Raw genomic sequence first — 14,830 nt, 5'->3', positions numbered from 1 at the left:
TTGCAAACTTCTTTTTTGTTTGAATTTCCTTTAGCTCAGGACAACTTGCTGTCTCAAAGGTGAACATGCATATTCTTTCTGTTCTTGCTATATATTCTTGCTTTTCTTCCAGATTAGGCACGAAGTGAATTACCAGAATGTTGTACACAAGCTCTGCAGTGATGCCTGCTTCTCCAAGTTCCGCTCCGCTAACAACTTGACCATGAACTGCTGTGAGAATTGCGGAGGATACTGCTACAGTGGCTCTGGCCAATGCCACGTGCTGCAGATCGAGGGACAGTCCAAAAAGTTCTGCAGTTCGACGTGTGTGACAGCGTACAAGCAGGTGTATTTTGACAGAATATTAAAAATATGTCTTTGATTAGATTTTGGGTGTTTCAAGAAACACCCAATTTATTAATTGCTTATTTCAGTTGTATCTTTGTCTAAGATAACTCCTTTTGCCACTTAATCTTTGCCTGAACACGTTGCTCTGTTTCCCTTCCCACTGGCTACCAGAGTACCAGTGTGAGAGAGAACACAGCGGGACCACTCAGCAGCAGTCTGCTGGGACTGTTTTCAGCCTTTGAGATGCTCTCCCCATTCGAGTATTTTCTATTAAATTGTAGCATTTGAGTTAAGTGGAAAGGAAAAGTGATAATTAGTTGATAATTTTGATTTTAGTTTTTAAATTTTTAATATTTTAGTTTTGATTATAATGGAGCCTCTTAAAGAGCAGTTGAGAGAACCTTAATTTATTATAATAGCTCAGTTATTTTTGACTGACTTCCTTTAATGCAATTACTTTAGAAAAATTTGCCCTCTGATAAGATAGTGTAATTTCGTGACTTGACTCTGCTGCCCCATTATTCAGGCCACTTATGCCAAGAATGGCCTAATGAATTAAAAAAAAAAAATCTGGAAAAAGTCTTTCATCCAGAAAATTTCCAAGAACATTAGTTGTCCTCTGAAACAAATCTGGAAATTAAATTAAATGATCTGGAAGGGAAAGGGATTTCATGCTGGTATTACATCTCACTTCAAAACCTCATATATGTTAGTCTTCCTGAAAATACAGTACATTCAAAGCTTTTAAGTCTTACCTATTTTTTGTTGATTTTTAAAAAGCATTCAACTCAATTGTCAGTATATTCTGATAGTTTCTGGGGTTTTATGGGTGAGAAAGGAACCTGCTTCTCTCTCTTTTCTCTCAAGAGGGAATATTGCTTTTGTATATAGCTGATATATTAAAAATCATAAGCAGCATGTTGTTTCTCAGCAAAAACATTGCAGTAATCTGATACAAAGTGCTTGATATGTGCTATTGCAACACGTAGTGGTGTCTGTGCTTGGAGGCCTTCGCCCTGACAGGCTGGGTACTGCTTCAACTGGTCTGCACAGGTCGCGCTTGCCCTGAATGAGAGCGAGCCCCAGTCGCAGTGGTCGGGGAGCGAGTATAGCCAGTGCACTGCAGAGCTGAAGAAGTGTATCTGCATCATCAATGATACAGCTGCCAACAAGTGCACTGGCAGTCACTTTCATACCTTTTATATGCTAGCGATTCATTGCCAGGTTAATAAAAATACTACATTTCAAATGAATGACAGATTTCCATGTTTCCACAGAAGTCAGCTAAAATTACACCTTGCGCACTGTGTAAATCTTTGAGATCTTCAGCTGAAATGATAGAGAGCACAAATAACTTGGGAAAAACGGAACTGTTCTGCTCTGTTAACTGCTTGTCAGCGTATAGAGTAAAAATGGTTACTTCTGCGGGTAAGTTTATCCTTTTACTTCTTTCAAAACATAATTTTACATAGCTCATATCCAAACTTAATTTGTCTTGAAAGGTAAGGCTGATATTCTGTTTTTTGGGGGGTGAGAAGTGGCTTTTTTTTAAAGGGAGGTGCTGAGATGGGAACATAGGGACTTTCTACCATAGATAAACCCAACAGTGACAGCACAGCCGCTTCAGCTTTGTTTTTAAATGTGATAATAAGCCTTAATCTGTTTCCTGCTCTCACAAGTGCAGCTGGTGGGTTTCCCAACTAGACAAATCCACTGCCGTGCACGTATGCCATGCCACCGCTGTGACTGTTCTGCCCCTCCTCTCCAGGGTGATTAGCTTAGTTACCTCTGCCTGGTGTTGCGTTGAGCTAGGCAAAATATTCTCAGCTTTTCTTCTTGTAAAATAGAAAAGTGCTTACTGACATCCTAAGGATACTGGGAGATTAATTAAAGGATCTGGCAAGCAACAGGCACCACAGCTGCAGCGTCTGCTTCTCAGTCTGTGGAAACTCCGTCTTGGGCTGCTATGTGTGCCTTAGCTTGTCATTCAGATTCTCTGTTTTCTTATGCACAGTGCAAAATGATCTGCAATACAACTTGATGTTGCATAAATCACTTTTTCTTCTCTGCTTCACCCTCAGGTATTCAAGTTCAGTGCAACAGCTGTAAAGCTTCAGCAAACCCTCAGTATCACTTGGCTATGTCAGATGGGAGCATACGGAATTTTTGCAGCTACAGTTGTGTAGTAGCTTTCCAGGTGTGACATCTAAGATTCCTTTTTCGCTGAATCAATAGAATAATAAATTGGTGGTGTAAATATCTGGGATGTCAGGTAAAATATGTAATGCTGTAAAATAAAGTCTCTCCCTCAATTTGCTTTCCTGCAGAATTTGTTCAACAAGCCTGCAGGAATGAACTCCTCAGTGGTACCTCTGTCGCAAGGTCAAGTCATTGTAAGCATTCCCCCAGGGGCAACGGTGTCGGCAGGCGGCACCACCTCGACTGTGTCCCCCAGCTCCGTGAGCAGTTCGGCCGCGGCTGGTCTGCAGAGGCTGGCTGCCCAGTCCCAGCAAGTCACTTTTGCACGCCCTGTTGTAAAACTCAGGTGTCAGCACTGTAAAAGATTGTTCGCAACCAAACCAGAACTGCTTGACTACAAGGTAAAAAAAAAAAAAAAAATGAGGTCTTTTCAAACTCATATTTCTCAACAGAAACCCAAGAAATTGTAGCTTGTATGCAGTGGTCTGTCACTACTGCGCTGTTGGTTACTATGACCTGCGATGGACGAATTTGGAATTGATTTTGGTATAATTTAACCGTTATCAGAATTAGTACTGATACTAGCTCTTTGATCTTAACAACAGAGGAAAAACCCTCCTAAAAACTCAAACCCTATGATTGCCTGGCTAGGTAAGCACATTCCCGAGTCTTAGTCGCAGAGATGAATCCTTTTAATTCCGGCACAAAGCACATTGGTGAGGGCCTTCTGCAGAAAATGGTGCTGTCTTTGCTAGAAAGTTAGATGGGGAGATTTATTCGCTATTGCTGGCTGTTGTTGATTTCAAAGGGCATAAATATGCTTCTCAGTTTTTATTAACTATTAACATGTGTTATCTGGGATGTGAAACATTGAAACCAAAACATTCTGACTGTGTTGCAGGGTAGAATGTTGCAGTTTTGTGGGAAGACCTGCTGTGATGAGTATAAGAAGAGGAGCAATGTAATGGCATTGTGTGAATACTGCAGAATTGAGAAAATTATCAAGGAGACAGTGCGATTCTCGGGCGTAGATAAGACATTCTGTAGTGAAGGTAAGAAAGGGCAAGACTGTATCTCGTAGAAATCAACTCAGAAGTGTTTTGCCTTAAAATTACTGGTGATACTAAGATAAACCTAATCTTTCTACAGTGGAAAACCATTTTTTTTTAATTGTTTACAAACACAGAACTTTGTTCACACTTAACATTTTAATGGCATGTCTCAACAAATGTATTACAGAGATAGTTAAATACAAGAACTAGAAGTGCCAAGCAAATGTAATTTTGATATTGAAAGATTTTTTTGTTTTTTTGCTGTTTTCTCTTTTTTTAGGTTGCAAACTACTCTACAAACACGACTTGGCTAAGCGCTGGGGAACCCACTGTAAAATGTGCAGTTACTGTTTACAGGCTTCCCCCAAACTGGTCCAGAATCACTTTGGGGGGAAAATGGAGGAGTTTTGCTCGGAGGAGTGCATGTCTAAATTCACCGTTTTGTTTTACCAGGTAAGCAATATTCTCCCATAGCATCCCCTAGAATATCAACGTGTTAGCGAGAGCCTTTGTATGTTAGGAGCTGTGTGAACTGCCTGTGGTTGACTTGTGTGTCTGTGGAATATATTGCATATATGTGAGAGGTGACTAAATCCTGCTTAACTTTTGAGTACCAGTGCTCTGTGTAGAGAAAACCTAATCCGGGTTGTGGGAAGACAGACACTGTATGTTCTGCTGCGTTGTGTTACACTGCAAAAATGATGCACCCTTACAGATTTCTTTATGCTGTATTTGCTGGGCAGGGTGCAAAGAGGTTTTTGTGCACGTGCTTTTTGTTGCTGTTTACAAGGGTGTTTAATTTCTCCCTCGCTCTGTTCTCCTAGATGGCAAAGTGTGATGGTTGTAAGAGACAAGGCAAACTCAGTGAGTCCATGAAATGGCAAGGGGAGATAAAGCATTTTTGCAATCTGCTTTGTATTCTACTGTTCTGTAAGCAGCAAAGTGTTTCTGACCCTCCGCCCCCAAACAACACAGGTAAAACACGCTGGGAACAGTATTGACTTTTGCTGTGCATGACAGTGGTGTGAACATTATATGGAAACTCGATTTGGTGAACTTTTTGAGATATATCCTCTACTGGGGGGCTTGCCCATTGCCATTGAAAGGGCTCAGTTTTAGGTCTCTCTCTTCAGACAATTTCAAACTTTTGCGGGTGTGAAATGAGATTGCTTCACATACCAAATCTAGATTGTGATTTTAAAGAAGATCAAACAAAACCGCTTACTTTTCAATCACTTTCTTAACACAAAGGCCCATTTTGTTGGGGTAAAATGTACTGATACCCACTGAAGACATCTTAAATACCTGACTTGTCTCCTGTACTTTATAAGATGTAGCCAGATACAGTAGAATGTTAATGTTCATTTAACAAAAAAAAAAAATCAAGTGGTGAAATTAGTAGACTTAATGGTCGGAAATACAGATGTCTATATATGAACTTAAAATAGCCAGTTCTGTGTAGTCTGTAGGCATGTGAAGACTTGCCATCTCTGTGTCATTGTGTTGATTATTGAAGCATCAATGCCAAGGTTAATGTGTGCTGTAGCTGTTTCCTTGCTCAATATTTTAGCAGATGGAATGGGAAGGAGGGTGGGAATGAAGCCCACAGGAATAGGAACTGTGAGTTTCTGTAGGGAATGAAATGCAAAGGGAAGAAAGGAAGAAAGGCCCACAAAGACAGGAAGCGGAAGCGAAACAAAGGGCAGAAATAGCACTGATCCTAGAGGGGCATAATCTCCCACTGAGTGATGGTGACTGCAACACGAAGGTACCCAACAAGCAATAAAGTAACATTCACTGAACGTTTGTAGTATGCACCAGGCTGTATTCAACTCTTCAACTTTGTGCATATCTGCTGCTTACGTTGGCGGGAGCCGTTTCCGCGGGTTAAGAGTAATATATAAGTAACTTTATACTTTCAGGCCGTAACTATGCCATGTGACATTCCTGGTGTTGTCAGTCCCTTTGGCTGTTAGTAAAGCCAGCAAAATGTATGGTGGGCTTGCTTCTCCAGAAGTGGGCCAGCATCTTCAGCCAAGGCAAGTGCAACACCTTTGCAAAACTGGGCTCCAGGCACCTCTCTGATCTGGGGCTGCCAGGGTAATGGAGTGCCTCAGTGAAATGTGGTGATTCATGGTAATGTGGTAATGAGCAGTGCTTTCAAATGGAAAGAACCTAAGAATTCCTCTAGCTGCTCCCTCATTTGTCAGGATCTCGGCTGCCTACCTGTGTGTTTGGTACCGAGCACGGTGGGGCATGCAGGCCCCTTGTCTCCTGAGCGCTGCTGGGACACACACACTGTTACAAAGAGAAAGCTGCTTGCGTACTATGGGGAGCTTTGTAAATGCGTCAGTGACTGGAAAATAGCTGAAGTTTGCTTGTGGAACCAGCTGCTATTGAAACTGAAACACTGCAGAGTGACACCTACATTCCCTTCTCGTACAGTGGGCTTTGTCATCGGGAGATGAATCTGGAGGGTGGGCGTTGTTTCAGAAATGCTGTTTTATAAATTAACTTATTGCTTACTCTAGTTTTTTTTTCTGTTCACTCTGTCCAGCAAACCTTTCTATGGCACCAGCTTCCTCATCAGGCCCTCCTTCTTTGAGAAAGGACTCAACCCCTGTCATAGCAAATGTGGTGTCCCTTGCAAGCACCCCCGCTGCCCAGCCTACGGTTAACTCCAACAATGTTTTACAGGGTAAGGCTGCTGAGTATGATGCCTGGATCTTCAAATTTCAGTTCCTGAACACTGATATTTGTTCAGGGATCTTTTCCACTGACGACAGCAGCCACTCCTTCGTTATGCTTCACATCAGTGCAGATGGTTACAGTTTTGTCCTTCCTTTACTTAGGTATAAGTAATGACTTAAATTTATGTATACCTACACCAGGGAATGAGATTTAATGGGAATTCTTTTTCTTGACCTTGGCAGAGTACAGGTTATGGTCCTTGATGATAAGTACACAGGCTATTATATGTTTTTTCTTCACAGGTGCAGTCCCTACTGTGACAGCAAAAATTATAGGAGATGTAAGTTTTACGAGAGACTCTTTTTCTCACTTTCGTCCAGATTGTATCAATAACAAGTAAAGTATCCAAGAATTTTGCACCGTCATTTTGTAACTGCTTTTCCTGGTTGTGATTGGGTTTAAAATTCATCCAACTTGCAGATACTTGTTTTTTTTAGATGGATGGAACTTGTATGATGTCACAGTCCTGTTGTGTCCGCTGACAGATTGATCAGATGTTTTAAGGCAAAGCTTGTCAAATGTAGCTCTTGGGATGGCTGTAGTTCTCAGGCAATTCTCATGTGGCTTCTGTACTTGAGGCTACCTCTTGTGACCAGGAGTGGGATGTGGTGTCAAAAGGACGAGAGTGGGAGGAAGGGGACCAGCGTGGGCTACCGGGGCTGACGTGACAAAGCTCTTGCAGCTTAGCCTTCCTTCCCCAGCCCCTGGTAGAGTGGTGATGGAGCTGTGGGGAACCATTGTCACCACTTAGCCGTGAATAACTCCTAGAGTTCCTATTCTTGAGCTCTTTGAGGTGTGTGGTATACATTTTGTTGTACAATTTTATTATGTAGCTCTTAGGTTCTAGAAGACTGACTCCCTTGCTTTTAGCTGAAGTGTCATTTATGGATTAGGGTATGAATTTTCCCTAATGAAACAGATCCTCTTATTTGAATGCATGACTGAAAATTACAGTTAGCAGGATATGAAATTAGTACAAGTACAAATAGTCTGTGTAATCAGGAGGTGATACTGATACTGCCAGCATTTATGTTCATTTTTAATTTTTATTTCTTTTCAGTGGTTTCGCAGCAGTTTACTAAGCTTTTTTGGGTATCTGTATCAGCCAGACTTTCAGTCATCAAAAATGTCTTAAAAAAAGTTTATAGAGGTTATTTGACTACAGAAACCAAACATTCTTGCAGATTTGTTCACTGCACTGTTAACAAACAAAAAAAAAAAGCCTATTGTTTGATGAAAAGAAATTCAGGTGAAGACCAGAAAACACCAAATACATTAGCAAGCTGGTTTTGTAATAGTTTTCAAATTATCATTTTTATCAGCAAGGACAGTTTTAAATTGTTCAACCTCCCATAGTAGAGAACAAATAGTAACCTTGTGATATCCTTCAAACCAGTACTGACTCTGCCCTCATTTGTGTTTTTTTGCAAACAGGCTAGTACTCAGACAGATGCCCTAAAGCTACCACCGTCACAGCCTCCTAGGCTTCTAAAAAACAAAGCATTGTTGTGCAAGCCCATCACACAGACTAAGGCCACCTCATGCAAACCACACACACAAAACAAAGAATGCCAGACAGGTAGGTATCTGATCTTCTACCCACTTTATAAAAGTCTGTATCGCAGTTCAGAGAGTAGTGCATGATTTATGTAGCAGAGAATATTTTTAAAATATATTTTAAAACCTTAAATAGTTTTCAGGTTGTTGTATGGTATTTTCCAAGTAGCAGTTTGCCTTACAGATGTGAAACATTTGCTATTTTTTGGAATCCTTAAAAGATTCATTTGTTATAAATCTTGAGATTCGCTTTAACTCATCTCTAGCATACTGCGATCATCTTAACTATGGAAATTGAAGTGCAATACTTAAGTGACATGAAGAGTTTGCGAGTTCTTTGCTCTCATAGCACAAGTCACAAGAGCAGACTCCTTTTAATAAAATGCGTGATTTCTCAAAGATTGTTTCAACTCTCACTTTCCTTTAATTATCAGATACAGATACTAAGAACCTCTGAAAATTAAGTCCCTATTTTTAAGATCATTTCATTAGATTCATATCTTCTCTAAGCTCCCTCTGTGGGCAGGAGGAAACAAAAACACCTTCAAAGGCTGCTACATAATCCAGACTGTCATTGAGGAGCGGTTTTTCCATCGTAGTTACTATGGAAGGGGGGTATCGATTGTTCATGTGAGCCTCTCCGTGAGGAAGATGAAGTGAAATAGGAAGACTGTATTTAGTTTTTTAATGGTACCTTCTGCGGTCTTGTAGTTATTTGTGAGATAATTACAATAACACACTTTACATGGATGTATTTAGTACTTATTTCCACTCTTCCCTTCCAGCATTTGTGTATATGGTCACAGTGCTGTTTATTTCCAAACTGTAATATTAATACTTGTTACAACAGTGCTAAAGTGAAAGGTGACTGTGAACCAAGACGCGGTAGTGTGCACGCGGAGCTACCAGCAGAAGTCCAAACAATTATCATGGACACTCTGGAGTGTACTGAATAGTCATGGTTAAACAATTTTTGTTTTCTGTTTTTGATATAACAGAAGAAGAAGTTCAACCCCAGATCATTGTGGTACCTGTTCCTGTACCGGTGTTTGTGCCAGTGCCCCTTCACCTCTACACGCAGTACACACCAGTTCCACTTGGGATGCCAGTACCTGTAAGTTATACTTCACTTCACTAGAGAACTGGTTTACAGTCTTTGTTCTGAACAGGACACAGAGCAGTGTCACTCGGTTTTGTGACGAGTCGTGTAAGTGGTATTTGGAGTGCTTGAAGCAGTTACTTTCCTTACTGCATCATGTTTGGTTAAGCATCATGACACGAAATTACCGATTTGTAGGGTTATTGCAGAAATGAAACAAGTTGTCCAGTCTGGAGTTATTTTAAAATTAAATTTAGTAGTCCTAAAATGTATGTAAACTTAAGTGAGAGGAATCTCCCTTGTGTGTTTGCTGTTTCCCTTCACCCCCAAGCGTGCTGTAATATTTTCCACGTGTTCCGTAGGTACCAGTTCCTGTGCTTTTCCCGACTACCCTGGATAATGCTGATAAGATCATTGAAACTATTCAGGATATCAAGGAAAAGATTCCCACAAATCCATTTGAAGCTGATCTCCTTCAGATGGCAGAAATGATTGCAGAAGATGAGGAGAAATTAAAAACACACTCTCATGGTGGTATGTGGTGTTTTTAAAAAGGAAAGTAAATGCAGTAAGATGAAGGTCCTCTCATCACAGAAAACAGATCGAGAAATAGTTGTAGGGCCTGTATTGGCTGCTTCCCAAGTATGCGTGGCACGTTAAATGGTCCTGTTGTCTTACCAACATTTATTTTCCATAATGAAAGTGTTCCTGCAAGTAAAGTGCCAACCTAGACAGGACTATAATGCTGGTGTCCTGTCTTAGCAACTTTGATGACTTATTTAAAATGAGGAGGCCTTCTGGGGATTTAGCTGAACGGTATATCTGGAGATGATTTTGTCTCTGTGTACAGTATTCTGTTCTTTGTTTTGAAAATGTGTTTTCTTTTAAGATTAATTTACTCTTCCTCTATAGTTCCCATCTCAGGTGCTGGTTATACTGCACCTTTCTGAAACTTTTGTGGTTTCACAGAGGTTTGTCCGTCACCATTCAGTACAGCTACGCTTAGCATAGAACCCATGTTAGATACTGAGCACTGACAGTGGTGTAAATGTCTCTGCATTCCCTTTCCCTGATCCTGGGTGCTGGTTTGACTTGTGTTGACAGTACCAGATTGCTAGAGGTAGTAATCTCCAGATCAGTACATCATGCATGAGCAGAAGAAGGAGTCAAGAAGACAGAGCAGCTGCTTTACAAGAATATTTTCCTATCAGGCTTTTTATGGTGGATTCTTGGAGGGTGATGCAGGTTAAAATGTGTCAGATGGTGATCATCCCATGTAATAAAGGTGGAACAAGCTGACAAGAAATGAACAAAATATCATATTCATTTACAGATGACTCAAATAACAAACATGAAGGGATGGAAACATTTAGAAAAGCAAACATGGGTTAGTTCTGTATTTCTGTTTCTCCCACAACAGCATGGCCTAGGTAGAAAGCTGTTGGCAGAACTCTAGTGGAGGAGACGATGGATCATGTGTGCTGGTGTGATGACCTAATAGTTTTTTTGATGTTCAAAATATTTTGTATTAACTATGTGAGCTGTCAATCATTTGTAGATACAGATTTCCTTCTTTTTCTAAAGGATCTCAAACATCTGAGCATGAGCTCTTCCTGGACCCCAAGATATTTGAGAAAGGTCAGTTGCATGTTTTTGCAAATGGACTTTAATTCTGCTGTGTCTTTTCTTGCAAACTCCTCTTTTCTCTGTCCTTTCCTATAGCACGTGGTGTATCTGATCACTCTCGTTACAGACCAAGGTAGCACTTACAGTGGAGATCTAGAATCCGAAGCAGTGTCCACTCCACACAGCTGGGAGGAAGAGCTGAATCACTATGCCTTACGATCAAATGCCCTGCCAGAACCAGATCCAGAACTGAAGCAGTTCTCCAAAGGGGATGTGGAACAGGACTTGGAGGCAGATTTTCCATCAGGTCAGTATAATGTGGAGAAAAATGCATTACTGTATAGAAGTGCATGCAATTTTCTGAGTAAGCATTGTACTAGCAGCCTGCTTATGAGGGGTGTGTGTTGTCATGTAGTAAAACTGGATATTTAAAGCTCCAGTAATGTATCAGCTCTACTAAAAGTTACTATTTTAAAAATACTGCTAGTATCTTTAAAGACAGTGTTCTACAGGACCACCATCAGGAGTAGCAGGTAGCCTTGCTTGACTCCTTTGAATTTATCACTTCTGTGTCCCTAGGTACGGTTCATGTGAGTGGTGCGTAAGAATCTAAGTTTGCCTGAATAAAGACTCCCATTGTTGAGGGGGCTGCTTTCCTCTTCTGAGAATTTACTTTCTTTATACAGAAGGTACATAGATTGCCTGATTATTGAAAGATAAAGCATTATTTTGAATCTACAGGTGTGATTACAACTGTAAGGTATTCCATAGTATCTAAATGACACTTCTACCTGGGCTGTTAAATCATATAATTAAACTCTTAATGGTGTTGATTTGACTTCAGACTCATTTGACCCTCTCAGTAAAGGACTGGGTTTGCATTCACGGTCACGAGCAAGACGGAGGCATAGAGATGGCTTTCCACAGCCAAAAAGACGGGTAAGAAAGTACTTCTGGAACACAGGTTCCTTGCGTTTGAAGTAATAAAGTTATGTGCATGCTTATTCTTAGAAGTAAAATAAATACTGCTCTGGGGTGAAAACGAGAATTTGATTTAACTACGCTGTATATTTTTTCATGTTCTGCTATATGAGATAAAATTTTCTTTCCCCACCTCTACAACTAGATAGAATAAATGCTCTTCTTAGTGGAGAAGAGCGTTTTTTTATGTGCATTTTTTATGTAACTAAATATTGTGTAAATAACTATTATGTAAATAAATAGTAAAATTATTATAAATAATTTATAAATTATATTTATTTATTATAAATAATAAAATTATGTAAATAAATAATGAAATAATAAAAAGAAATTTTATTATTTTAATGGGAGATTTTTTTAAATGTGTATCATGTCAAAAAACTCCAAAAGAGATGTCTTCTAAGTAGTGTCATAATCTACAGGAAAGAATCAACAGCTTAGCTAGAGGAATATGTTTCTGTGCATATTTATCACAGTGACAATATTGTATTTTATTGCACCTTTTCTTTATAATGTGGTTAGTGTTTGTCCATATATTAAAAATACATACGTATCCACTCAGATTCTGTCATGAGAGTAGGATTTTGTTGTCGTGTCAGTGCAGTGGCCTTTTTATGTGGGATCAAGTTCAGCATCTGTAGATGAAGAGCTTATTGAACTTGTGTTTGTTTTGGCTGGTCGGTTTGCCTGCAGGGACGGAAGAAGTCCGTAGTTTCGGTCGAGCCCCGGAATCTGATGCAGGGCTCCTACCCAGGCTGCTCTGTTTCTGGGATGACCCTGAAGTACATGTATGGGGTGAACGCCTGGAAAAACTGGGTCCAATGGAAAAACGCACAGGAGGAACAAGGGGACCTGAAGTTTTCAGGTAATTTTTTCTCTCTCAGTGGAAACAGAAATACTTAGTTGAAGAGCACTTGCCATGATATGTTGCTCAAATAAAAATTAGGATTAGATATTACTGGGTTTTAAAATATCCATGAGTAGAGAAGAAATTTTATGGAATACTGTCTTACTTTTTTCCATGCATTTAAAAATCATAGCTATTACATTCATAATTGTTCTGTTACCTATTAAAACAGACTCTAAAATAGCAGATTTCTTTTTGACATTAGAAATGTTAGTCTTTTAACTTCCACTTTGTATTCATTTGCATATGGTAATTCTTCATTTGTAGAAGAGGTGCTTTATGCAGCTGCAGAACCTTTACTGAGCTGCTGGCGGGCTGTAATTCCAAGCTGACAACACCAACTTGGCCCCATCTTTTTCATCTGTAGCTAACACATTCACAAAGTATTTGTTTGTCAGCGTAACTGCTGTAAAAAAAACGTGTGCTACAACATTAAAATCTGAACACCTTCTTTCTGGGCTTCACAGCTGGAAAGAAACCTTCCAAAAGCCTGTCCGTTCTGTGCTGCACCCTGCCTGAAACCGGCTTTAGAGGGGTGAATTGTTCCGCATGCCTCACTAGGGTGATAGATAATAATGACTATAAAAATGTCACTTTTATTTGTTTTCCAAAGTATGGATTGTTTTATTTTTTTTACAGCAGCACAGCAGTCGTGGGATTTGGCAGCGGCTAGCTCCCCTTTTCCCTGCTCTCAAATCTGCCTTACGTGCTTGCACTAGGAGTTCAGCGGGCAAATGTTCAGAGTCAAGCAGAGAACTGACGTTAGGAATGTAACAGAGTTTTTGGGGCATGGTGGGGAAGCGAGCAAACCATATTAAATACTTCTGCAATGCAAAGCACAGAGCGTGGCAGGGCTTGTATGAGAAGGATACCAAAGGGAAAAATTCTGGTTAGAGCGAGATCTGCTTTTTCCTCGCTTCTTTGGAATTTTTGTTGTCATAACGTGAAGACAGCTGGTTTTTGTTTCCCAGAAGGAGAGTAATCACATGAGTTACTGTGTTTTCTTCTTGTGGCTAAGGAAGCAAACACTACCGTCAGTTCCAGGAAACTGTCTCTACCCCCAGCCCTCCCAGAAAGATTCCCTGCCTGGTCCCAGGCAGTCGCTGTTGTGAGGTGTGGAGCAGCTGAGCCTGGTCATTTCATGGCAGATCCTTTGAGCGACTGATTCCCTGGTTGCTCTGCTGCCCGTTCCGAATCCCACCCGTGTCCCGCTAAACTCTTCATTCCTTCTCCCTTTAAGGAATCAAAAATGCTGCACTCTGCTCATGTCCAGAACTATGAGGAAATACTCGAGAGCTTTCTCTCACTCAGGGTTCCCCTGAGGCCCGCTGTAGAGGTGAAACCTAGTTACCAACCCTGCGCTGCCAGCTTTGAGCACGTGCAGCCATTGCCACGCCAGGTCTTCGGTCAGCAGAGTCCCCAGCGTGTACATGTCTGAGCTGTACATACCTGCGGCCTGCTGACTCCGCTGCGGCGTTTGTGCTGGCTGCACGTGCTGCTGCTTTGGGTTCTGCTGGCCAGATCTGCATCTGATTGTTAGCCAACAGATGGGAAATGGTTCGCAAGTTCAGACATACCGGGGTATTTCGTGTAGGAGACAGAAGATTTCATAGCTCTGCCTACATGAAAGAACAAGGCATGTGTGAAGATTTAATCTGTTGGATTATGTTAATTTTTCTAATAATTTTCTCGGCCACAGTTCGTCCTGTGAAACTCAAGGAGGACATTCTCTCATGCACTTTTGCTGAGCTGAGTTTTGGCTTGTGCCAGTTTATTCAAGAGGTGCGGAGACCAAATGGAGAAAAATATGATCCCGACAGCATCCTATACTTGTGCCTTGGAATTCAGCAGGTAAGTTAGAGAGTTAGCGTATTGCAGAGAACACACAGAACTTGCTCTGGTTGGTTGTGCTTTCTGTCCATAGTCCGATGTAGCTGCTTGGTTTTTGTAGAGGAGACAAGGGTGTATCTTTTTGGTGCTTTGTTCTTAGTCTGTCTTACTCCCGTATTTGACTAGTTTGTCTGGACCTTTTTATGATCCCAGTGAACAGGCTGCTTCTGTGCTTGGGGCATGGAGGGCTAAGTGTTTCTACCTAGACACGAATCTCTGGGTTTCGTACCTTTTCTATTCTTTTCATGCATAGGAAAGATTTGCAGAACACTGAGTCTCCTCTGAAATGCTTTATGGTGGAATGTTTTAGGTCTAAAAGGGTTGCACAATGCTCTTCTAATATGAAAGTTTACATGGAAGAAATTACCTGGCAAAGACTGAGCTCCTTCAGTGGCTGGACAGATACCTGTTGGGTAGGCAATGCTTACAGAAAAAAATACA

The 14,830-nt window shown here is 40.7% G+C and overlaps 1 protein-coding gene across 5 annotated transcripts in view; it reads left to right on the top strand.

Annotated features, from left to right (window-relative positions):
* Positions 1 to 14,830, top strand: part of LOC104330612 (zinc finger MYM-type protein 4) — a 45,815-nt gene that overhangs the window by 20,002 nt on the left and 10,983 nt on the right. For 4 of the 5 annotated variants that reach the window (XM_075438152.1, XM_075438156.1, XM_075438154.1 and 1 more), the window contains 17 exons: positions 113 to 325; positions 1,605 to 1,755; positions 2,409 to 2,524; positions 2,655 to 2,927; positions 3,428 to 3,578; positions 3,859 to 4,031; positions 4,403 to 4,553; positions 6,136 to 6,276; positions 6,572 to 6,609; positions 7,764 to 7,908; positions 8,885 to 9,000; positions 9,348 to 9,519; positions 10,570 to 10,623; positions 10,739 to 10,918; positions 11,456 to 11,550; positions 12,286 to 12,457; positions 14,199 to 14,350. In XM_075438152.1, the coding sequence (XP_075294267.1) occupies positions 113 to 325; positions 1,605 to 1,755; positions 2,409 to 2,524; positions 2,655 to 2,927; positions 3,428 to 3,578; positions 3,859 to 4,031; positions 4,403 to 4,553; positions 6,136 to 6,276; positions 6,572 to 6,609; positions 7,764 to 7,908; positions 8,885 to 9,000; positions 9,348 to 9,519; positions 10,570 to 10,623; positions 10,739 to 10,918; positions 11,456 to 11,550; positions 12,286 to 12,457; positions 14,199 to 14,350 (2,493 nt within the window). The remainder of the gene's footprint in view (positions 1 to 112; positions 326 to 1,604; positions 1,756 to 2,408; positions 2,525 to 2,654; positions 2,928 to 3,427; positions 3,579 to 3,858; positions 4,032 to 4,402; positions 4,554 to 6,135; positions 6,277 to 6,571; positions 6,610 to 7,763; positions 7,909 to 8,884; positions 9,001 to 9,347; positions 9,520 to 10,569; positions 10,624 to 10,738; positions 10,919 to 11,455; positions 11,551 to 12,285; positions 12,458 to 14,198; positions 14,351 to 14,830) is intronic. The other variant, XM_075438153.1, reaches the window with a different exon arrangement.

Source organism: Opisthocomus hoazin, chromosome 17 (assembly GCF_030867145.1).
Source record: "Opisthocomus hoazin isolate bOpiHoa1 chromosome 17, bOpiHoa1.hap1, whole genome shotgun sequence".
NCBI classification, from domain to species: Eukaryota; Metazoa; Chordata; class Aves; order Opisthocomiformes; family Opisthocomidae; genus Opisthocomus; species Opisthocomus hoazin.
This window is presented reverse-complemented; position numbering and strand designations above follow the sequence as displayed.